The 27,295-nt window shown below is 27.2% G+C and overlaps 1 protein-coding gene across 1 annotated transcript; it reads right to left on the bottom strand.

The window, feature by feature from the left end:
- Positions 1-3,048: 3,048 nt before the first annotated feature.
- Positions 3,049-12,875, bottom strand: LOC135922937 (putative protein 2). The gene is made up of 5 exons (XM_065457477.1): positions 12,746-12,875; positions 12,579-12,697; positions 12,431-12,533; positions 12,264-12,389; positions 3,049-3,305 (listed from the first exon to the last, which is right to left on the bottom strand). Exons 1-5 carry the CDS (start codon positions 12,788-12,790, stop codon positions 3,141-3,143), a joined length of 558 nt encoding a protein of 185 aa, XP_065313549.1. The 5' UTR covers positions 12,791-12,875; the 3' UTR covers positions 3,049-3,140.
- Positions 12,876-27,295: the final 14,420 nt, after the last annotated feature.

Genomic DNA, 27,295 nt, shown 5'->3' on the forward strand with positions numbered 1-27,295 from the left:
ATAAATAAAAATATATTTATAGTAGAATTAGGCGTATTTGATACATAAAATTAGTCCTGACCCCCCCCCCCCCCAATAATAGCATCTCCATCGCGAGGTATCGCTTGGCTTGTTGCCTATTCAATATTATATCTATAATAAGTTCAATAAGAAATTACTTAAAATATATGGGTCTGAACCACGAATCTGTGCTCGGGGATTTTTTTTAAAAAAAATGAGTTTTGATGATTTTACATTTATATGATAAAATAAATTATTAAAGATAAAAGGTGGTTAAAGGGAAAAATGAATAGAGTTTAAGTTTATTTTTATTATATAAAAAAAAATAGCTAGATTTAAAAAAAAGTTGTTTTTTTTCGTTTTTTCAATTTTTTTTTGTTGTTTTTGTGAATATTTTTTTCAAAAATTTTAGGAAAGTAATAAGAAAGAAAGAAAAATTAAAATATGAGTTATTGCTTAAGTCGGGTATATTATTTTTTTTAAATGTTTTTTTTGTTATTTTAAATAAATATAGTATTAATGGGTCAATTCAATTTTATTCATTAAATTGAAATATAGTCTTAAAATCTAAGCAATTTTAGGAAAATTAGCATAAAATCTTAAATTTTGTATTTATTAGGGGTAAAATATACCCCATCTTTAAAGTTTAAGTGATTTTTTTAACCTTTGTCGAAATAAATTGATATTATTGAAATTTATACAAAATAAAAATATCGAAATATAGTAATAAACGAGTCAATTTTATTCATTAAATTGAAATATTGTATTAAAATGTATACAGACAGATGATTATTAAATTCATAAGAAATTCTCCAAATATTAAAATAAAAAATTTTAGGAAAGTAATGAAAGAAAGAAAAGAAAGATCACTTAAAGTAATAAGAAAGAAAGAAAAGAAAGATTTTATTAAATTCTTAAGAAATTCTCTAAATATTAAAATTTTTATATAAAGCTAAAATGTTTAATAAAAATTATAATTTTTAAAAAAAATTTTAAAAAAGATTCCAAAAAAAACGTGGGGATTCAAGATCTCGAATCCCCACGTTGGGATTCCGAATCCCACGAGATTCCATATCCCAATACGACATATATATTGTTATATTCAATATCTGTCTGAATTTTTTTTTTAAATAAAATTTTCCTGTTTTTTCGTTTTCCCCCTAATCATAGTTCCCGAGAATTTACACCCCTAGGCATAAGCAATGATACCCTGGTTTAAGCAAAGATTTTCATCAATTTTTTAGTTTGAATTGTTTTATGGTGTAGTTTGTAGAAAAATAATATCTAAGAATTTTTAAATATGATTAAGTATATTTTACTAATGGATTGCAAAACTATTCAATATTTACATCAATCAAGAATAAGAAAATACCCATCCACTAATGCATTGATTTTAATTATAGTTCAAACTTTCTCTTTACGTGGAATGTAGTTGATAAATATCTTGGAAATCTGCAATTAAGAATAAGGATTTAGTATCTTTCCATTAAGATTTTTTCGGAAATAAATATTATACTATTTTTAGGAAATAATGTTCCCCCTCTTTGATCCTTCTATCCTTTTTAAACTCTTGCAAGTCCTTATAGTTCTGAAAAATTGAAAGCCAGATTTTTTAAATAAATTAAAAATTATTATCCTTGAACAATACCTGTCCCATCAACAGATAAAATTTTTCTGAGTTCATATAGTGAAATTTATTTTTGAATATTTTAATTTGCTTGATTTTATAAATTAAACTGGGAAGGCGAATTAAGAAATAATAAAACTTCATATATATCTCTAAACCGATAATAGGAAAACATAGATATGATCATTCATAAAAGAAGAAATTGACTATTAATCATGGCATTATGGATTTTACCCCTATTATAATAATTATCTCCAAAACCGTTAAAATTTCATTCTGCATGACGATTTATTTCTTACTTATTTTTTTAAATATATTTTTTGGATTAATGAGTATTTTAGGCAATCATTTTAATCATATCCTTATGATAAAATGGATTTAGCTTGATTAAAACTTCAGAACCTTAAGGTGAAACAAAATTTAGCTAGGGAACAGATTTTGTTATAGTTTAATGAATTCTAAAGGAATTTCATAAATTTTCTCAAGACCGATTATTTAATGTTTCCGAAGCCAAAACAATCGTTTTCTGACTAAAAATTTTAATGCATATTTTTAAAAATTAAAATAACCGGACAAAAAACGACTGTAAGATTTTTTAGTATTTTCAAAACATTAATATTTTTGAAAAATGTATATAATATTTAAATATTTCTTACCATTTTTATTTTTAAAATTATCTAAATTTTTTATAAAAATAACAAATATTTCGCATAAAAGAAGAGAAAAGTATGTATATACAAAATGCGAAACAATTTTTGTAGTAAAAAATATAAAAGTGCAATAAATTTTTAAAACCCTATTTAATAATTTGTCAAATATGTATAAAATTCTATTTTTTTATGTGGGACACTTGTAATAAAGGGTATAAAATTTTATGAATATTCTTCATTTTCCTGATATAAAAACTTTCAAAGGGGAAAATGTTATGACAGTTGAAATTCTCTTTTTTGAAATATATATTATTTTTTTTCGTTTATATCTATTATCTCTATGATTTTTGGGTAGGTATTTATGTCATAGAAAGAATATGTTCCGGATTCGTGGTCAAATATTTATTTGGATTGGCAATCAGTGCTCTTAACCTATTCCAATTGATCCCTATTTAGTTCACATATATTTTGATTTTTTAGGATTTAGATTTAGGATTTTCAAATAATTTATAGTCGTTGCTTTTTAATTATATTTTCTTCATTCATTTTTAATTAGAGATCTATTAATATAGCGTAAAGAATTATTCAAATTTTAATATCGTCAGAAAGAAATAAAAGAGGGTAGGCATGGTTAATAAACATGTATGTAAAAGTTAAACTCTATTTGTTTAAAAAATAAATATTATCTGTTTATTGGTGAGATTTTGAAAGATAACTTTTAAAATATATCTTATTACGATTATAAAAAGATAGGCACAAAGATAATAGCTATCATTTTTATTTAATAAATGAACAATTCACTTGTATTAACATTAAGTCTATATAAATAATATATATATATAACATAAGATGTGTAATAAAATTTAATTTAACATTGTATGCTTATCAAAAACATTCTTTCTTTGTTCTTGAACCTGACCCTTCCATTTATCCTTGTGCAGGCCCACTCTACAAAACACATTATCATAAATTCCCATAGAATGTGAGATGCCACCACTTCTATAATTAATAATTGCAGTAGAGTCATCCTATAAAAATATACAATTTATTTAAAATAAATTACATATAGATATTCAAAATTTTGTATAAACGGATAAGGCTTGGATTAAATTTTTTTTTCACTTTCTCTTTCTTTTAAATAAAACTAGCCTGAAATATGTAATGACTGTATTTTGCAAACAAATGAATATGTAAATCAGAAGTATACCAATAGCAAGTATTAGTATCAAGCTCCATTGATATCGGTCGAGATTAAAAATTATGTTTCTAAAAAATAGATACCACAATCTTAAAATTTTTATTTTGCATTCCCTTCTTTCCTTATTGAGGGTAGTATTGTTAAATGGCCAATTTGGATAGATTAAAAATGGCCCGATTAAAATTTTAGCCAAAATAATATTGTGTAAGTCTGAAGATTTTGCTCATAGATGACAGAAAGGTTTGGATCTCTATTTCCAAATCTCGAGGTTTATACATAATATTATTTTGGGCAAATCTTACTTAAGCCTTTTTTAAAAATCGACCCAAATTGGGCCATTTAACTACATTAAGTGGGGGTAATAAAATTATAAGACACATGTAATATAAATGTAATTGTAAATTGAATTTAAATTGAATATAATATTAAATTTTCGTTTGTAAATTACATAACCTGAAGGATTGAATTCATTATATATATATATACGTGATATTTTGTATTAAATATACTTTTACTTTACCTATTTTACTTATTTAATAAAACACTTCATTGGCGACGATTTTTAGAGAAGATTTATTTGATTTATTAAATTTAAAGTAAAAGACTCAATGGAAGTAGCTCCTATTAAAGTTGAAGATTCAATGTAAGTAGTTCCTATTAAAGTTAAAGACTCAATGGAAGTAGTTCCTATTAAATTCCATATTCCAGAATTCGTCAAAGAAAAAGTAAATATTCAGGACTACTTATTTAACTTGGAGTTAATTTATAAAGTAAGAAATATTATAGATTTAAATACAAAAAAAGACCTGCTTTTAGCCTATATCGGAACAGACAATCTTATCAAAATTAAGAACTTTCACTTTCCAATAGATTTAGAGATGATAAATTATGATACTTTAATAAAAAGCTTAAATTTGGTGTTCAAGGATAGTTCGAGCATTTTCGTAAATAGGAAAATTTTTTTACGTTAAAAAGATGCAGTGAGACGATTATTGACTTTTCAATTAGGGTTAAAACTGTCTGTTCCCTTTGTAATTTTAAACCGCCTTTTGATGAACTTTTAAGAGATATATTTATCCTAGGAGTAGGCTTACTTGAGTTGGACAAAGAACTTCGGTCAAAGTATATCGAAGGCAATATTACTTTTGAAGAGACCGTGCGTTTAGCGATCGCGCTGTCTTCGTTGGAAAATGAAACCCAGACTGAAGTTAATAAAATAATTAAAAATAAGCCAACACAGGGTTCGAAAAATAATTATTTTTGAAATAATAATTATACAAACGTCAATAGATTCAATAATAATAAACACTTTAGTAACAATTATATTCCTAATAATAATTATAGACCTAGTATCAAACCTAACTCTATTCAAAAGAAAGTGATATGCTTTCGTTGCGGTAAGGCAAACCACATAGCGAAAGATTGTAGAACCCATGCCATACAAATGATTCTGCCACGGACACCTCGCCTGTCATTTTCAAATAAAGCAACCATCGATGCGAAGATAAATGGGTTGCAGCTAGCTATGGAGTTTGATACCGGCGCCGCGTGTAGTGTGATTGATGAGGTCACCTAGAATCGTATTGGCAGACCACAACTATCACCGGCTTATAAATTAGTGGGATATAATCATATCCAAATCGAAGTACTAGGTAAATGTACCGTAGAAGTCAAAGTAAAAAATATTTCAAAATTTTTACTTATTTGGGTAGTTAAAGGGGAGAATTCCCTTATTTTTGGGATGCCTTTCATTAGAGAATTTGATATAAAACTACCGGAAGAAGTTCGTATTAATAAAATAAATATGAATGTTCCCTCTTTAAATACGATTGCTTCAAAATTCCCTCAAGTTTTTAAAAAAAATTAGGTGAAATCAAACTGCAAAAGGCAGTCATCCGAATAGAACCGAACACGTTACCGATTGCATTACCAGCAAGAAGAGTTCCTTTTCCGTTGCGTCGAACCATTGAAGCTAAGTTGAACAGACTTTTAGACGAAGGCGTTATCGAGAAGGTGGATCCAACAATAACTCCAATCACTTGGGCTACGCCAACGGTTAATATCTTAAAGAAATCCGGTGCCGTACGGATATGCGGAGATTTTCGTTTAACAATCAACAAATATCTAGCGATCGATAACGATTTACTACCAACTTTCGTCGACCTAACAAATAAGATCGCGGGTGGTAAAATATTTTCAACAATAGATTTAAGAGATGCATTTTTACAATTCGGAGTTAGTCCAGAATGTAGGGACCTTTTAGTAATTTCGACACATGTCGGTTATTACCGATACCAAAGAATTCCATTTGGTTTGACTAGCGCTCCGATAATATTCCAACGCTTTATGAAAAACCTATTAAAGGGAATTCCTATGGTTAGTGTATTTTTAGACGACATAATTATTGCAGGTGAGAATAATTCCGATCACATAGTTAATTTGGAAGAAGTATTAAGAAGGCTGGACTGACCACGACGACCGATAAAATTAAAATCGGAGAAAAGTCAGTCACTTATTTAGGTCATGTTATTGACAGTTTCGGAATTCACCCTACAGAAGATAAGATCAGCGCTATAAAAAATTTTAAAACACCTTTCAATGTTAAAGAACTACGTTCATTTCTTGGAATAGTGAATTATCATGAGGCATTTATTAAAAATTTGCATTCTATTTGTGCACCTTTACACCGACTAACGAGTAAAAATGTTGGTTGGTTTTGGTCAGCTAAAGAAAATGAAATATTTATTAAAGTTAAAAATATATTGTCAAAAGAAGATACAATAATTCCTTATTCAGCCGATATCCCTGTCGTGATTTTTTGTGACGCTTCCGAAGATGGTCTAGGAGCTGTTATTGCACACCGATTTCTTACTGGCCAGGAGAAACCGATTGCTTACGCATCGAGGACACTTTCGGCGGCTGAAAAGAATTATGCCACAATTGATCGGGAGGCTTCGGCGATCATGTTCGCTATCGAGAAGTTTAATAAATATATTTTTGGAAGACATTTTATCTTGGTTACTGATCATAAACCATTACAATATATTTTAGGTGATAAAAGATATCTTAACAAAATAACAAATAACCGTTTAATACGGTGGGCGACGAAGCTATTAAATTATGATTATGAGATAATATATAGACCAGGTAATCATAACAAATGTGCCGATGCTCTGTCCCGTTTGGGGGTAGAGAAAGCAAAAACCAATGATGTTACAAAAAAATTCGAAGAAGAAATCAGAGGATTAAAAATTAATTTAATAGAAGATTTATCTTTCACTCGCAGTAAAGTCGTAAGTGAAACGAGCAATGATATAAGCCTAAAAGAGATTATTAAATTAATAAAAAATTATTGGTATATTGATAATATAAATAATTATTCGGAGATTGTAAAAAAATATATTTCGATTAAAGATAATATTTCGTTCGAAGAAGGATTATTATTTTATAATGATAGAATTATTATTCCAGATATTTTAAAAAAGGAGGTTTTATATGTGATTCATCGAGGACATCCTGGGATAGTGGGGATGAAATCATTGTGTAGATATTACGTTTTTTGGACAAATCTCGATACTGATGTTGAAGACTTTGTTAAATGTTGTAAGAGTTGTCAAGAAGGAAGGCCGGGAGCTAAAGAAGTGCCATTATACAATTGGAACATTCCTACCCGACCTTGGGAACGATTACACATTGATTTGACAGGCTCCGTATCTGGAAAGTATTGGTTAATTTGCGTAGACGCTTTTACCAAATGGGTTGAAGTTGCAATTTTAACACATATTAATTCGGCGAGTGTAATAAATAATCTGCGTAATTATTTCGCTAGATTTGGGTTACCTCGCTACATTGTCTCAGATAACGGTACTCAGTTTACTGGGTCTGAATTCAAAACGTTTCTTTTTAAAAACAATATAAAACATTTTAGATCGGCCCCTTATAGCCACAAATCGAATGGTTTGGCTGAACGATATATACGGACGATAAAGACGCGTTTCTATGCTGGAAGGAGATGTGGGACTCCGGACCAGTTAAATTTAGCGAATGTTTTAATTACTCACCGTAATACTCCCAATGCAACTACTGATAAATCCCCTGCCGAGATGATGTTTGGAAGGTCGCTTAGGACGATATTAGATAAGTGGAAATTATCAACGAGAGAAAGGACGGAAAACGCACTATGGAAACAAAAGTACTACAAAGATAGAAGTGTTGAACCTCGGGAGTTTGAAGAGCAGCAAAAATTTTGGATAGCAAACGAAAGGACATCAGGGTGGCATGAAGGAAAAGTGTTACAACGAAAAAGTGCAATATGGTACGATGTGGAATCAGAGGGGATCGTTAAAAACAAGCATGCAGATCAATTGAGGGATGCACATATACAAGAGAAGGAAATACCCGTTACGTTGACAGAAGAAGTGGAAAAGGCAGAACATGAGAATACAACTCTTGAAAAAAGAGTTTCGAAACCCCCACTACGTTATCACGATGAATTCAATTTATAGTGGGGAGAACTGTAATATAAATGTAATTGTAAATTGAATTTAAATTGAATATATTAACTTTTCGTTTGTAAATTACATAACCTGAAGGATTGAATTCATTATATATATATACGTGATATTTTGTATTAAATATAATTTTAATTACTTTACCTATTTTACTTATTTAATAAAACACTTCAACACAAATATTTGTGTACCTTAAGCCCTCCCTATTCAATTTTTTAAATTTATAACTTAATTAGAATTTTTTTCTGAAGTAACCCTTAATTATTTATAGGTTGGTATAATTCGATTCCAAACCACGGCACAATTAGAATGACACTATCTAGCAATACCAGCTACTACACTGATATCAGAAATTTTTCAGAAATCATCCAATAGCAGTGGTTGGAATATGTTGAGAGGAATATTGTTGTCATAATTTTATTATTCTAACTATATTAGGTCTAGAGAATAAAAATTAATTACCCGTAATTTAAATTGATTTTTTATTTCCAAACCCTAATGATGAAAACAGTAATATTAAAATTTTGAAGAAAAAGTAAAAGGAAGGAAATGAATTAATAGATATTTTAATAAAGTTTAAGAACTGGGACCATCTTTTGGAATTTTCATAAACTAGAATTTCAACCCATTTAAAAATTTTCAAAATGGTTCCAATAAAGTTGTACAATAAATATTGTGTGATTCATTTTATAGGGTTTATTTATTTTTTTAATTTTTTTAGTTAATAGCTTTAACAAAGTTTGGAACTGAAATAAGAACCTTGCATCAATCACATTCGAATTTAAGAACCAGAACCCACATTCGAAACCTCCAGGTTACCCAGTATGCAAAAGAATGAATTGGTCTGTATTTGGAAAAGATAAGAAGTTCAAACTTATTGAAGTTATTCCGAACTCAGATGGGGGGGGGGTAAATTAATTTGTAACTGAGATTTGGATGAAAAGAATATAATCATCAATAAAAAGGACTTATAAAATGATAAAAGATGGATATGCATATTCTTTTTGCACAGCTTTCAATAGAGATTTATGAGTGAATGTTATGAAAGTAAATCCCAATCTCACTTAGAAAATGTGCTATTAGGAGCTTCGTGTTTAGGGCTGAAATTTGACAAGCAATTGATTTGGATATGGAAGGTAGGAAGAGTATTATCAAATTAAGCAAATGATGATAAGAAAGCTGGTATATCTAGGGACATCAGTGAATGAAGGCCTAAACCACCTGATGAAAAGGTCATTCAATGTCAAATGAATCAGCCCACAGTCAACCCCATTGATTTCGATAAAAATTTGTAAGCAGGTTATATATGTTCTATTTTATTTAAAACAAAATCTAGATCATTAGATACAAAATCTTATATTTTATGAAAGGGCTCAAAGAATCTTAATTTTCTTGCTTATTTGCACAGGTGAAAGAGACTTGCATCCAAGAAAGTAATGCAAATATTTAAATAATTCATGTGTAATAAATTATAAAAGTTTCAGGATGGGTTGTTTTTATGCTGTGCCAATAATAAATATTGGATAGGCACCGATATTTAGTGTTTTCAAAAAATATAAGATTGGGTCAATATTTTTTAAAAAACCAATCTCATTTTTTATTGTTTTTGTATATTTTATAAATAATTTCATAATAATAATTTAATGAAAGAAACTAAAATACAATTTATTGCTGTAATGTTTAAAAAAAATTGTTAAAAATTTACACTTTTTTTATATTATCTGCAACAAGAAAAGGATTTTAAAATATTTAATGAATCACATAATGGCTCCAATTTGCCAATTTTTAAAAATGGTTACTCAAGATTTTGGTCAAAAGTAAATTACTCAAGCTTTTTAATTTTGCCCACAGATAGTATTGAGGCTTAGTTAATATAATTTTGCAAAAATCTTGTAGTCCTTTTTAAAAACCGGCTAAATAAAGTTGTTTAAACACTACATTTACACCACAAACATTTCAAGTATTTTAAATGAGTTTATTAACTTAGAATAAAAAAAACACTTATCATTTGTGAAAGTTAAATTGTTTTTTTATAGAAAATAATGATATTTTTATGATATTGATATAAAGATAGATGGTATATAAATATCGAATCAGTTTTTTTTGTATTATTGGAAAATATTGAATTGGTGAAAAATTTGGATCAACACACCATAAGTTGCTATAAACACTATTAAAATGAGCATAGGTAGTAGATATCTGTAAAGCCTGGCCTGTTAAATAAATTTGCACAAGTTGCTTGGCAGTAAAATTTTATACATCGACAGGTCTGGCCCATAAATTTTTTTTTACATGAATTTCCTGTCCGTCATAATCTATATTTCTCCTAGTGATAATCAAGGTTCTTATATAACTGCTCTAAGATAACCTATTTCTTTCTAAAAAACATTTATTTATCTCACATGCTTGATATCTGTATTAAGAATTTGTAATTAGATCATATCATGAAACTTGATTAATTTTAACGGGCATAATTAAAATGTGCGCCGTAAACTATGGGCCCATACGCGCCCTCTATCAAAGAAGTTTAATTAAAATTATATTAATAAAAAATCGTATAGCTTTATAAGATGATTTAGAAAATATTTTTTTAATTTAAAAAAAAATGGTAACATAGTAAAATTTTTTAAAAATAATTTTTTTTTACATGACTAAAATACGCGCCCTCTATCAAAGAAACTTAATTTATAAAAAAATGAATGCAGAATCATATATAGTTTATTAAAAGGTATCAAAAAATGATAATATTATATTTCAAAATTTTTTTATAACTTAGTGGGGTTTGAAAAACATTTTTTTGACGAAACCAAGCGCCCCTACACGTCAGAGACCTTCATGGGCTTTAATTTTTTGACCAAGCCCAGCCCAGCCCAGGCTTGAAGTAAAAAAATTTTTTGGCCCAAGCCCAGCCTATATTTAATGCTAAAAAAAATTCCCAAACTAATAATAAGTTTCACAAAAATTTCCCAAGCCTGGCCCATGCCAATATACAAAAAATTAATTTTTTTTTATTTAATGAAAATTAACAATATTTAAATATATTTAGGCAATCATTTTGTTTACAATACTGAAATTTATTATTAGAAGAAAAAAAAGCAATTAGCAACTGTTTTAAATAATTTAAATTTAATAATTTTAGACCCAAGCCCATTAAAAAAAATTTTAAAAACCCAGGCCTGGCCCAGACCTGCTAGAAAATATGATATTGCAGGCTGCAGGCCAGCCCATAAATATCTCTGCTATACGCCCCCAGTAAATATACATTATTTTAAAAAAATGTAAGCATATCATATTAAATTCATTAAAAGGTTTAGAAAATGTTAATATTAAGTTTATAAATTTTTATAACTTAGTGGGCTTTTGAAAAAACACTATTTTTCTTTTTTTTGACTAAAATATGTGTCTCTTACGAACCTCCGTAAATATACATTCTTTTTAAAAAATGAATGCAGAATCATGTTTAGCTTTTCAAGGAAATTCATTTCAATAATTAAATTTTTTTTAAAAAAAGTGAATAATACCATTTTCTGAATCTCCTTGAAAAGCTAAACATGATTATGCATTTATTTTCATAAAATAAAGTATATTTATGGAGGGTGCATAATTTTAGTCAAAAAATCTATAAACTTAATATTAACATTAAATCCTTATGAGCTTAATATGATTATGCTTTCATTTTTTAAAAATAATGTATATTTGCCAGGGGCACATAGTTTAGTCAAAAAAAAATATGTTTTTACAAAAGCCCACTAAGTTATAAAAAAATTTAAAATATAATATTAACATTTTTGATTCCTTTTAATAAGCTATATATGATTCTTGGTTCATTTTTTATAAATTAAGCTTCTTTGATAGAGGGCACAAGGAGCAATTTTAGTCATGTAAAAAAATTATTTTTTTAAAATTTTAATATTGCCATTTTTTTTAAATTAAAAAAAATATTTTCTAAATCATCTTATAAAGCTAAATACAATTATATATTAATATAATTTAAACTAAGCTTCATTGATAGAAGACACATAGGAGCATGTATTTTAGTCATGTCCTATTTTCAAATAAATTTATTAGTTTTAAATTCAAAAAAATATATGAAAATTTTAATGCCTGGGCTGGCCTATTAAAGTCACATAAAATGCCTCTGACTTCTTATGTATAAATTGTCTGGTTTGGCCCAAAAATTCTTTTAGGCCTAATATAAATTTTTCGATGGGCCAGGCATTGAGATCTCAAATAGGTTCGTATAAAAACTGTTATTCAAGTAACATAAAAAAACTTACGCCTTCATTGTGATATTCTGTATAGAAATCTGGACTAGGTTTGTTTATCATTGGATCAAGACATAATAAAAAGAGCATATATAGGAAGAGAGAAGAGAGCAATGATATAATAAATATAACTACAACCTTATTATTTAATTTGTAAAATAATCAATATAAAAATAAACTTTAATAGTAAATGTGTTTCTATATTGATATTTACATTCACACTTTGAACAATGTTGAATTTCTTTGTAAAAGATGACAATTGATCTGACATCAATACAATTACTTAAATTATTAAGCCCTTAATTTGATGTAATAAAATACTATTACCATTTACTAGCTGGTATATTGCCTATATAAATTTGTCTAAAGTTTTTGGGACTGAGAGTAGAGTTTGGAGGAGGTGGGCATGGAAATATACATTTACATCTCTCATCTCTATATTGTGCCTATAAAACAATCAACATTATATAATATATATTGCTAAAAATCTTAACTTCATATGTCTTGAATAAACAAACCAGCAAAAAGATTAACAACATAAATCTACTGAAGAAATCTTGGGTTCATAAAATTAATTTCTAGCATCTGTTTGACAAGTAACATGATATTTGATAGAAAATGACATAATGACAAGTAATTTAATTTTCCGATTTTCATTAATATAATATTATTATTTTAGAATGATAATGTAATGAGCTCTTAATTTGCTTATTAATACTTTTTATCAATGGAATTATAGATTTTTTAAGGTTAGGTTTTTTTTACTTTCTCTTTATATTTTCCAAAACAAAAAAAACGAAGAATCCAATATTATTTTTTATATCAATTATTTATTATAAAATAAAAATACAATAACATGTATTCCCTTTTCAAGGTAGTACACTACACAATTTTCCGGTAACTATTAACAAAAATTAATCAGCGTAGAAAAATCAATACATAATGACCTATAATTTAAGAATTATTTTTATGTTCCCTTTTCTTGCATTATTTCATAAACGCTCTCTGTTCGTCAATAATATCCGTTACAGCATTTTACCGTTGAGCCAGAACTTCACACCGTTGATGTTCCGTTATTGTCGATGGTTGTCATCTTGCGATTGTATCCTTCTACTTTGACATTATCGGATATACGATATTCTTGGTCATGCGGCGATTTGATTTTTGATTACATGATGTTGTATCGGTTGTTGTCTATCAAAGATTATCCTGCAGGTCTTTATTATCAATATTATTTGCACTCAAACAAGATATTGTTGGTAGTTTTGTTAATTGGTTGGTTGTGTAAAACCCAGACCCTAAGTTTGAGTCTAAAAAATTGACCAAACCAGCTCTGAGAACGAACCCCGAGCACAGACCCAGGGTCCAGACCCGGGGTTCAGTCTCGGGGTTGAGACAAAATCTAATTTAAATATCTTTAGATTGAAAGTATTCATTTTTTGTCTTGATGGGTATGACTTGGTCTTGGGTGGGGGGGGGGGGGGTGTAAAAAATAATATTTTTTGATGTCAAATAAAAGGCAATTAAAATATATTTTTTATTGTAACAATAATAATCACGCATAGAGGGCGGATCTAGGTCGGGGTCAGGAATATTTTTATCAACACAAAATATGGTATCAAATAAAATTTAATTTAAATATTTTTAGATTGAAAGTATTTATTTTTTGTCTTGATGGGTATGAATTGGTCTTGGGGGTAGATGAAGGGGGTTTGTCTTAATGGGTATGACTTGGTCTGGAGGGTGGATGGAGGGGGATGGATGTAAAAAATAATTTTTTTTGATATGGGTATCAAATAAAAGGTAATTAAAATATTTTTTTTATTGTAATAATAATAATCACTCATAGAGGCGGGTCTAGGTCTTGGGGGGTCAGGAATATTTTTATCAACCCAAAATATCGATGTGGGTATCAAATAAAATCTAATTTAAATGTCTTTAGATTGAAAGTATTCATTTTTTGTCTTGATAGGTATGACCAGGGTTGCCATGTCTCCCCCCATTAGCGGAAGACTTCCGCAATTTTTTAGCTTACACGCTGACATCTCTTCCGCAAAACTACGGCAATTGGAAATCTCCCGCAAAAATCTACCGTAATTTTTTAATATCTCCCGCAATTTTTTTTTAGTATTAAACATTTTCAATATATAAATAATAATTTTGAGAGACATTAATTGATTATTTTTATATTTTTAAAATAAATTTTAAATATTTGTTCGAAAAACATGTCTAGTTTGTAAATTTCTTTTCATCTTGTTTAATTTTTATCCAAATCAACATCAATTTATTCATATAAGTCAGTACAGGGGAGTATATCAACATCAATTGCAATACAAAAATATTCTCAAAAATAATAAATAATACAGATGGAATTACATTTGCGGAAATCGTATACATCTATCATGTAGTTCAACATTCACAGAGCTATAACATCACAACGAATCTTTTTCTCATAATATTTAAAGACTCCAATATAAGTGCAAACCTTTCTTGTGGCAGAACAAAAATGAGCAAGGCTATCAAGGGTTTTAGTACCTGAATCCTAGAGGTCAATTCTAGACGATTTGAAAGATGGGCATCCATATGCAATTCTAACGGGCATGACTAAAATACGCGTCCCCGAAAACTACGCGTCTACGCGTCCCCGGTCAAACGGGTTTAATTTATATAATATTAATAAAAAATCTTATTTAGCTTTATAAGATGAGTTAAAAAATGTTTTTTATGATTTAAAAAAAATGATAACTTAGTAAAATTTTTAAAAAATTATTTTTTTAAATTAAAACTACGCGTCCTTACGCGTCGCCGATCAAGATACATTTTTTAAAAAAAAATAAAAGTAGATTCATATTTAGCTCATTAAATGGATACAGAAAATGTTTTTTTTTATTTTAAAAAAAAGTGTTAACTTAGTAAAATTTTTAAAATACTAACTTTTTACATAAAAAAACTAGGCGTCCTTACGCGTCTCCGGTCAAGATACAATTTTTTTTTTTAAATAAAAGCAGATTCATATTTAGCTCATTAAATGGATACAGAAAATATTTTTTTTGATTTAAAAAAAAGTGGTAACTTAGTAAAATTTTGAAAAAACACTTTTTTTCTTCATTTTTTGGCTAAAATACGCGTCCCCGGTCAAGATAGATTATTTTTATAAAAATGAATATAGAATCGTGTATAGTTTTTCAAGGAGATTCCGAAAATGGTATTAATAATATTTTTTTTAAAAAAAATTGATTTTCGAAAATTCTTTTTTTTGACTAAACTACGCGTCCCTACGCGTCCCCGGTCAAGATAGATTATTTTTATAAAAATGAATATAGAATCGTGTATAGTTTTTCAAGGAGATTCCGAAAATGGTATTAATTATATTTTTTTTAAAAAAAATTGATTTTCGAAAATTCTTTTTTTGACTAAACTACGCGTCCCCGGTCAAGATAGATTATTTTTATAAAAATGAATATAGAATCGTATATAGTTTTTCAAGGAGATTCCGAAAATGGTATTTATGAATTTTTTTTTAAAAAAAATTATTTTTCGAACCGGGGACGCGTATTTTAGTCAAAAAATGAAAAAAAGAGTGTTTTTTCAAAATTTTACTAAGTTACCCCTTTTTTTAAATCAAAAAAAAACATTTTATGTATCCATTTAATGTATCCATTTAATGTATCCATTTAATGAGCTAAATATGAATCTGCTTTTATTTTTTTAAAAAAAAATTTATCTTGACCGGGGACCCGTAGGGACGCGAAGTTTATCAAAAAAAAATTATTAATACCATTTTCAGAATCTCCTTGAAAAACCATACACGATTCTATATTCATTTTTATAAAAATAATCTATATTGACCAGGGACGCGTAGGGACGCGTATTTTAGTCAAAAAATGAAGGAAAAAAGTGTTTTTTCAAAATTTTACTAAGTTACCACTTTTTTTTTAAATCAAAAAAACATTTTATGAACCCTTTTAATGAGCTAAATATGAATCTGCTTTTATTTTTTAAAAAAAATTGTATCTTGACCGGGGACGCGTAATTTTTTTATGTAAAAAATTAGTGTTTTAAAAATTTTACTAAGTTACCACTTTTTTTTAAATCAAAAAAAACATTTTATGATCCATTTAATGAGCTAAATATGATTCTGCTTTTATTTATTTTTAAAAAATGTATCTTGACCGGGGACGCGTAGTTTAGTCAAAAAAAAATATTTTCGAAAATTAATTTTTTTAAAAAAAAAAAAATTAGTAATCCTTGAAAAACTATACACGATTCTATATTCATTTTTATAAAAATAATCTATCTTGACCGGGGACGCATAGGGACGCGTATTTTAGTCAAAAAATGAAGGAAAAAAGTGTTTTTTCAAAATTTTACTAAGTTACCACTTTTTTTTAAATCAAAAAATTCTGTATCCATTTAATGAGCTAAATATGAATCTACTTTTATTTTTTTTAAAAAAATGTATCTTAACCGGGGACGCGTAGAGAGGTGTAGTTTTTAATTTAAAAAAATAATTTTTTAAAAATTTTACTAAGTTATCATTTTTTTTTAAATCATAAAAAACATTTTCTATATTCATTTAATGAGCTAAATATGAATCTGCTTTTATTTAAAAAAAAAATTGTATCTTGACCGGGGACGCGTAGTTTTTTCATGTAAAAAAATAATTTTTTAAAAAATTTACTAAATTATCATTTTTTTTTAAATCATAAAAAACATTTTTTAACTCATCTTATAAAGCTAAATAAGATTTTTATTAATATTATATAAATTAAACCAGTTTGACCGGGGACGCATAGTGACGCGTAGTTTTCGGGGACGCGTATTTTAGTCATACCCATTCTAACAGATGCATCTAATAAAGGAAATATTAAAACATTTCCCTCGATCCTTCGCTATAACAACAAGAATAAGAACATTTCAATAAAACTGTTAAAATTTTTTCCTCGTATAGTGAAAAATCCAACGATGTGGCTAGCTACATGATGGTAAATATAGCTGATTCAGGGTTATCAATGATTTGCATGTCAGCCTTTCTGCGCTGATAATGCCTCTGTAAATTTTGGCAAAAACCAAAGTTACCGAATTGAGGCAGCACAATAATGAATTAATACCATTTGGATGTATATGCCATATACTACATAATTCTTGTAAGAGGGCAATAAATGTGGGGGAGACCAGGGCTAGTCGGCACAATTTTTGACAAAATCGTGATAGCTCCAAAAATAATGATCATATAAGATCTTACCCTAGTAGCCCCGAACCCGTGGTTAGTCGGATCATCGATTAGGCTAGTCAAATCAAGTAGTTAATTAGGCTTCTTATGGGCCAAAAAAATTTTTATCTAGATTTTAATATATAACTATGATACTTTATTTATATAATATTCTATTTACAATAATAACAAATAAAATAACAATCTTTTTTGACAGAGAACCACTCTACATTGAAACCAATCTTCAAAATTATGAAAACTTTTATAATCCAATTTTAAAATTCTATCGATGGCGGGTATTAGGAACATATCGCGACCAAAATTGTGCTGACTCAATTCTGTAAATACTCTCTGTTTTTACCAAATTCCCTGAGACATTATCAGATCAGAAAGCTGATATGCAATTTATTGATAATCTAGAATCTGCTATATTTACCATTATATGGTTAGCTATATCTTAGGATTTTTCACTATTTGAGGGGAAAAATTTTAATAGTTTTATTGAAACGACCTTAATTTTGAAATAGAGGAGGATCAAGGGAAATATTTTAATATTTCCCTTATTAGATGCATCTGTTAGAATTGCATATGTATTCCCATTTTTCAAATCGTCAAGAATTGACCTCCTTGATTTAGGTCCTAAAACATAGATGATAGCCTTACTCATTTTTGTTCTACAAATATAGTTTTCATTAATATTGGAGTCATTAAATATTATGGAAAAAAGATTCTACCAACATTGTGATGATAAGTATCTCTGTGAATGTTGTACTACAAGATAAGTGTTTACAATTGTCGCAACTGTAGTTACATCTGTATTATTTCTTATTTTTGGAGTACCTTATTATGTATTTAAACGTGATACGTGATAATTAAATCCCATGTTATACACGCACACACGGTAGATTTCCAATTGCGGTCATTTTGCGGAACATTCGTATAAAATATAATTTTAATTGTAAAATTAAAGTCGTTTTTTGAAATAAAATTTTATCTTGTTTACATTCTTTTATATTTAAAAAAGATCGTTGGTTTTTTTTATAAATTAATATATTTTATTAAATCAAATGTTATTTTACCTCCTCCCCTCCATCCACCCCCAGACCAAGTCACAAGTTACCGACAAATTTTTTTTAACAATTTTTATATTTCTACCGCAATTTTCATATTTCTCCCGCATAATACTAAATTTCTCCCGCCATAATTTTGACCTGGCAACACTGGGTATGACTTGGTCTGGGGGGTGGATGGAGGGGGGGGGTGTAAAAAATAATTCTTTTTGATATGGGTATCAAATAAAAGGTAGTTAAAATATTTTTTTATTGTAATAATAATAATCAATCATAGAAGGGGGGTCTAAGTCTTGGGGGGTCAGGAATATTTTTATCAACACAAAATATCGATGCGGGTATCAAATAAAATCTAATTTAAATATCTTTAGATTGAAAGTATTCATTTTTTGTCTTGATGGGTATGACTTGGTCTGGGGTAGAATGGAGGGGGGGGGGTGTAAAAAATATATATTTTTTGATATGGGTATCAAATAAAAGGTAATTAAAATATTTTTTTATTGTAATAATAACAATCACTCATAGAGGGCGTATCTAGGTCTTGAGGGGTCAGGAATATTTTTATCAACACAAAATATCGATGTGGGTATCAAATAAAAGCTAGTATAAATATCTCTTGATTGTAATAATTATACTCTAAATAGGCGAGATGTCTTAGTTAGTCAGTGACGCAAATAAAGAATAATTGCGCTAAAAAGAATCGGTAGTAGAATAAGAATATGTAAGTCTGGTTGCGCTAAAACGAATAAGTAATAGGATAAGAATATGTAAGTCTGGTTTCGTTTGCTTTAGAATAAATAATAACGATATCTCCAAATAATAATAAAAATGCGATTAAATTTATTCTTTTATTAGTGTTTAAATACGCAAATATATATATATCAAGTCGTTAAAAAAGTAATTTTTATTAACAAGTAAAATTATCGCGTACTTAGAAAGTCAAAAACTTCAAATTATATCTAGTAAATCAATTTAAGGTAAATCAATTGATGGTTTGAGGCTTCGTATGTAGAAATAAAATAATATATTATTTAGTGAATGTTTTTGTATATGTAAATAGTCATAGTTTAAAGCTTCAATTAACTTTGTATATTATGATATTAAATTATATTATGCAATAGTCAGGAATATTTATATAAACACAAAATATTGATATAGGAATCAAATAGAAGGTATTTTAAATATCTTTTGGATGGTAAAAAAATATTTTTTTAATATGGGCATTAAATAATGGGTCACTAAAATAGTTTTTATTGTAATAATAATTAAACTCTAAATGGGCTCTAAGTCTTGCGGGACCAGGGAATTTTTTATCAACACAAAATATTAATATGACTATAAAATAGAAGCTAATTAAAATATTTTTCTACTAAAATAACAATATTCACTCTTGGTCTCTTACTGTTAGTGTTGTTAATTGGTTGGTTGTGTAAAACCCAGACCCGGGGTTCGGGTCTAAAAAATCGACTAAACCAGCTCTGAGCACGAATCTTGAGCACAGACCCGGGGTTCAGACTCGTCCCAGCAAAAGCAAAGATCATATTATTTTTAAAATCTAATTTGGTGGTTCCATCCTTGGGGGATGATATATAGGGTCGGATTCGACCATGTGATTCCTTTATAATATATGTTAAATAATAAGGGTCTTTATATATTTTAATAAATTTTGGTAGGTATTTAGCAAATTAGCTTGGTATTTAGAAAATCCCTAAACGTTGAGTAGTATCTGTCTGAAAATTTTTTTTGACCTAACCAGGCCTGATCAAAAAACCAAGTTCCATACAATTTTCATAAAATTTTGCCATTTATTTTTATTGTAATTTAACAACAGCCTTAAATTTAATTTTATATTCTATTTATTTCTATTGTAAGATTTAGAATAAATTTAAATTTGTGATAATAATCATATTGGATGAAAAGAATAAAAGGCTCAGCTCAGGATGGAAAATCCTATGAGGTTAGAAAATAGGGATTTCAATATATCTATCTGCTATATTTGTCGAGGGAAAGTTTGAGAAAAATTTTTTAAAATTAGAATGGGTCCGACTGGGCTTGGAAAATATTTTTATAAATTATATTGGGCTAGGGCTTGGAGAAAATTTTCAAAATTATTATAAGCTTGAATATTCGGGAATTTTTTTATTATTAACTATGGATCAGACATTGACCTAAAACAAAATTTTTTGCAGGCCTGGGCTCGGCTTTATCAAAAAACTAAGGCCCATAAAATCTGATTTTGATTGTATTTTTAAATTCTTCATGCTTTTTTAAATATTTTATTCCAGTTCTCAACTATCAAAATTCTTATGATTTCTGCTTGGGCTTGGGAAAATTTTTTTAAAATTAATATGGCCTTGGACTTTGTTTGGGAATTTTTTTAATATTAAATATTAGGCATAGGTGATCAGCAATATTTTAACAAATAATATTGATATAGGTATCATCATTATAAGCTTTAAATATATTTTGACTCAAAACATAATTTACATTTAGTTTTAATGGATTGAACCTGCCCTGAAGGAGGGAGGGGATTATAACGAATAAAAATTGGATATTATTTCAAATATCCGGTAACAACTATTATAAAAGTAAAGAGAAAATTCTCATTCCTCCTCAATTTTTACGATCCCAGCAATGCTGATAACGGGAGCTCTGGTATAGAATATCTTATGAGGTGTACCTCATTTTCTCCTAAATTTTAATATTTTTATAAAATATTTTAATAAAGTATATTTAGTACCATATAATAAAAACTAACTAATTAGTATTAGCTAGTAATTAATAAACAACTTCTAAAATATAAAAAAAACGCATGTGAAAGGTGACTGATATTTTTCATCACAAATTATAAATTTACAACATAATTTCTTTTTTAAACATGAATCTTTATTTTATTTTATTTAATTTCAATAGTAATAAATTAAAATAAAATCTTATTTTGTTTACCCCCTTTTATTTTATATTTAAAAAAAAATAATAATACTCGTTTGTTGCGTTTCACTTGACTGTAATCGTAAATTATGAGGAGAGGGGAGGGGAAATTTGTTTATAAAAAATATTCAATATAAATATGATTTGTTGTAACACATTTCCATAATGTGAAAAAACATTCTTATATAGTTAAATAACTTTCCATAATTATTGTAAAAAACATTTTGATAAAATTTAAAAAAAATATATTTTTGATGTAATTTTTTAAAAATTTTTTAATAAAAGTTTTAAACTTTAATGGAGACTAACCTCAAGGTTATGAATCGAATATAGTTTTTTTTATGTTTTGAACACAAGTTTAAGTGGGACAATGAGAATTTAAAAAAAATTTTTTAAGATTTTTACAATAACATACATTGTAAATTTTTTTAAATTTAAAATATTATTACAATATATTAATTTTTACTTTTAGTTATCTAAAGAATCGAAATCAGGATAAGAAATTTGAATAATTTCTTAATAAATATGACCGAAAATTCAAATTTAGGGTTTTCAGCTAATTCTTATTTGTTTAGATTTATTTTATGATCAATTCGAGACACTAAAATAAAATAAAAACCATTTATTAATATAATTATAAATTCAATCATTTAAAGAAATGCATCGAATTCCATTTTCAATGAACTTTGTGGTGTGAGAATAAAAATTTGAAAAATTGTATGTAAAATAACTGCTCAAAATACTCTTAACAATTGCAATAACTTTTATTCTGTTAATGGGGTTAGGAGAATTCTATCGGTATTGATTTTTAATAACTCCAAAAAATTTTCGATCGAATTTAATTGTGGTGAACAGAGTAGTAAAAATATAATATTTTGATAATTTTCACTAATTATCCTCTCTCTATTTCAGATAACACCCCGAAAGAATATGAAGTTTCATTATGTATATCTAAAATTATATATATAAAGTTAGTAAGTAATCGAATATTATATTAACAAACCTGAAACTGGAGATAGTTTCGAAATACTAGCGATAGTAAAATTTGACATTTTAAAAAAATAAAATGAATATAATTGTTTAAAAATTATTAACACTCCAATAGGAATCTTTGAGAAAATTAAAAAATGGCGTAAATGAATAAAGTTGTTTAAAATTTATTAACACTTCACTTAATAGGAAATTTGAAAATATTATAAAATCTCAATTAAATTAAAAAGGATCGGGGTCGAATATTAACAAAAATGATCTCGATCACGATCCTAAATTTAAGTCAGGATTATAAATCCGAGAAAATTGGCAATTTTAGGAATGATTCCAGGATCGGCAATCTTTTGATTCGATTATTTAAAAACTCTGGTTGTAGTGATTTTGTAAAAATTTCAAATAAAGAAAATGATAACTTATTAAGCTTGGTATAAAATTAAAAAAAATTATATTATTTTGATTTCACGGCTTTGTCCATATAAAAAAAATGTGTGTGTATATATAAACACTAATTTTAACTTAATATTATATTAGTAATTGAATTAAGCTTTTATAGCTTAAAATTCAAGTAGGGGAGACCGGGGATAGTATGTTCCCGAGGTAGGTATTTCCTTTTTTAAAAATTAATAAAGTTTAAGATTTGAAATTTAAGCCAAATATGTATTTTAATAAGGTGCCTATGTAGGTCCAAAAATGTTTCGGACAAAATTGCTCATGAAAAATTTCAATGCAAATTTTAATTTTAATATACCAAAAGTAACTTTTTAAAATTTTACATTTTCAATAATAACTTTAACGTTGTTTAGACTTAATATTAATTCTATATGATAAAGAAATATATATTTATCAAATTTAAAAATATTGAAAAAATTAATATCTTAAAATAAAATTTTAATTAATTGTGAAGACTTAGGGCAGGCTTTGGCGGGGTACGTATTAGCCATTTTTAAGCAGGGATTATTTTGAATAAAAAAAACCAAACTAAATTTATAAAAACACTAGAAGTCACTAGTTTGTCTAGGACCACTAATGACAATATGAAGATAATTGACTTATTTTTTGTAATTAAATGACAGATTTAAGTGACAACAAGCACTTCCAGGTGATATATGTGATATAGATGAACCCTAATAAATTTAACATGACAATTTATTTTTATTTATTTACTTAGAATCAACACTTTTATATAAAAAATTTTAAAAATCTAAAAATAAAAAGCGCTATGAGTATGACACTTAACGTGAAAGGATAATAGGTACCCGGTGTTTTTCATAAAACCTAAATTTTCATTTTTTTAAATTTCGCATTAATAGAAATTTTTTTTAGACCCAAACCCCGTGTCTGGGTTTTACATAACCAACCAATTAATAACACTATGAGTGATTATTATTATTACAATAAAAAAATATTTAAATTACCTTTTATTTGATATAGATATGAAAAAAAATTATTTTTTACACCCCCCCCCCCCCCCCCCCCCCCCAGACCAAGTTATATACATCAAGACAAAAAATGAATACTTTCAATCTAAAGATATTTAAATTAGATTTTGTCTCAACCCCGGGTCTGGACCCCGGGTCGGCCTGAGCACATAAAAGGGTCGTAAATTTTACGACCAAGCAAATTAACAACACTACTTGTTGGACGATTTAGATGGAATTTTTAGTATAATGTGTTAATATATTTATTTATTTTTTCTCGTAAACAATGTTTATTTTTATTACATTTTCCCAAATTAACTTAATAAAATTTATAACTTTTCATAAACCATTATTTATTTATTTAAACAAATAATTGCTCTTTTATTAATTATCTTTTGTAATTATTATTCTCCCTTCCCATATACCATACAAAACTCATTTTTAAAACAAAACTTTTTTTTAAAATTTTTACGATCTGCTATTCCTTTTTATTTGCAATTTTACTATCTACTATTTTTTTTATTTTTAATATCTGCTATTTCCTATTTTACAAATTTTTCATAATTGCTTATTTTTTACTTTTTCATTAAAGAATTAATTGCTTTCCTTTAAACACCAAATTTATCTTTTAACTCCTTTATCTTCACCTTTAGAAATTGCACGTTAACAAACACATGTGTTACTTTATTATTATTTTTTAACAATTATTTTCCGCTATCTACAATTGATTACATTCCCAACTCATATAAATTTTTTTATCTTCCAACCTTCTCCCACCAATAGTGTTGTTAAAACGCCGCGAGTCGCGACCCCGACCCAAAGCTCGGGTCGTTTTATTCGACTCCGACTCAATGTTTGGGTCGTTTTTTTCGACTTCGACCCAAAATATGGGTCGTTTTTTTCGACTCCGACCCAAGTCCAAGCCGAAAAAAACGACCTCGACCCAAAATATGGGTCGTTTTTTACGACTCCGACTAAAAATTTGGGTCGTTTTTTTCGACTTCGACCCAAAATATGGGTCGTTTTTTACGACTCAAACTTGAAGTTTGGGTCATATTTTTCGACTCAAACTTGAAGTTTGGGTCATATTTTTCGACTCCAACTCAAAGTTTGGGTCGTTTTTCTGACTCAGACTCAAACATCGGGTGGTTTTATTCAATCCGACCCAAAATATGGATCTTTTTTTTTAAAGTCGACTTAAAGTTAGGGTTGCTTTTTTTCACCCTTAACCCAATATCTAGATCATTTTTTTTGACCAAAAGTCAAATAACATTTAGTATATATTAATATTATAGGCGGGAAAGTTACTTAAAGCTTCTTTAAATTATAATACTCTGGATTAACTATTCATCATAGTTATTTTTTTAAATTTTTAAGTGAAAATGCACCATAGAAAAGAGCCATTTGTTATGATGGTTATTTTTGAACTTTTTTAAATGAAATAGATAAAAATATATATTGTAGACATGTTAAATCAAAATTTCAGTGAAGATGTACCATAGATAAGTGACAATTGTCATAATCGCCATTTTTGAGCCTTTTTGAGTTTTTTTAAAGGAAATAGCTAAAAATATATATTCTAAACATGTTAAATTAAAAATTCAGTGAGGATGTATCATAGATAGGTGACAATTGTCATAATCGCTATTTTTGAACTTTTTCAAATTTTTTTAAAGGAAATAGCTAAAAATATATATTCTAAACATGTTAAATTAAAAATTCAGTGAGGATGTATCATAGGTAGGTGACAATTGTCATAATCGTTATTTTTGAACTTTTTTCAATTTTTTTAAAGGAAATAGCTAAAAATATATATTCTAAACATGTTAAATTAAAAATTCAGTGAGGATGTATCATAGATAGGTGACAATTGTCATAATCGCTATTTTTGAACTTTTTCAAATTTTTTTAAAGGAAATAGCTAAAAATATATATTCTAAACATGTTAAATTAAAAATTCAGTGAGGATGTATCATAGGTAGGTGACAATTGTCATAATCGTTATTTTTGAACTTTTTTCAATTTTTTTAAAGGAAATATCTAAAAATATATATTCTAAACATGTTAAATTAAAAATTCAGTGAGGAAGTATCATATATAGGTGACAATTGTCATAATCGCTATTTTTGAACTTTTTCAAATTTTTTTAAAGGAAATATCTAAAAATATATATTCTAAACATGTTAAATTAAAAATTCAGTGATGATGTATCATAGATAGGTGACAATTGTCATAATCGCTATTTTTGAACTTTTTCAAATTTTTTTAAAGGAAATAGCTAAAATTATATATTCTAAACATGTTAAATTAAAAATTCAGTGAGGATGTATCATAGATAGGTGACAATTGTCATAATCGTTATTTTTGAACTTTTTCAATTTTTTTAAAGGAAATAGCTAAAAATATATATTCTAAACATGTTAAATTAAAAATTCAGTGAGGATGTATCATAGATAGGTGACAATTGTCATAATCGCTATTTTTGAACTTTTTCAATTTTTTTAAAGGAAATAGCTAAAATTATATATTCAAAACATGTTAAATTAAAAATTCAGTGAGGATGTATCATATATAGGTGACAATTGTCATAATCGCTATTTTTGAACTTTTTCAAATTTTTTTAAAGGAAATAGCTAAAAATATATATTCTAAACATGTTGAATTAAAAATTTAAGAGGATGTATCATAGATAGGTGACAATTTTCATAATCGCTATTTTTATCATTTTTTAAAGAAAATAGCTAAAAATATATATTCTAAACATGTTAAATTAAAAATTCAGTGAGGATGTATCATAGATAGGTGACAATTGTCATAATCGTTATTTTTAAACTTTTTCCAATTTTTTTAAAGCAAATAGCTAAAGATATATATCCTAAACATGTTAAATTAAAATATCAGTGAGGATGTATCATAGATAAGGGACAAAAAATGTTATTATATATACGAGTAGTAAGGTACATAATAATTTTTAAGTGATAAAATGAGATGCTAATATATTTCTTGTAATTTTAATTTATAAAAAAATTCTTAAATATGTTATTGTCATAGACTGGGTCAGAAAATCAACTATCACATAAACTCATCTATGTTTTATTCATATTATATTAAGTTTGAGGATATTAAAATATTTCCTGTTTGAAGTTTCTAGTTAGGATAAAATTTACTTGGCACATCTTACAATGATATTTATACCTTGTTTTTTTTTCGAGAATAAATTTTATGCGATATTTCATGAAGGAAATTACATATCATTGTACAGAGAAATAACTTTGTATATATTATCTGCACCAATATCTTTTATATCAATCTCTATCGATGACATTTTAAATTATATTGGAAAACTAGATTGTGTAGATTTATAATTATTAATTTAAAGGATTAAGATTTTAGAATTAATTATAAATATATCTTAATAATTTT

This window comes from Gordionus sp. m RMFG-2023, chromosome 1, assembly GCF_954871325.1.
Source record: "Gordionus sp. m RMFG-2023 chromosome 1, tfGorSpeb1-WG-v2, whole genome shotgun sequence".
Lineage (NCBI taxonomy): Eukaryota > Metazoa > Nematomorpha > Gordioida > Chordodea > Parachordodidae > Gordionus > Gordionus sp. m RMFG-2023.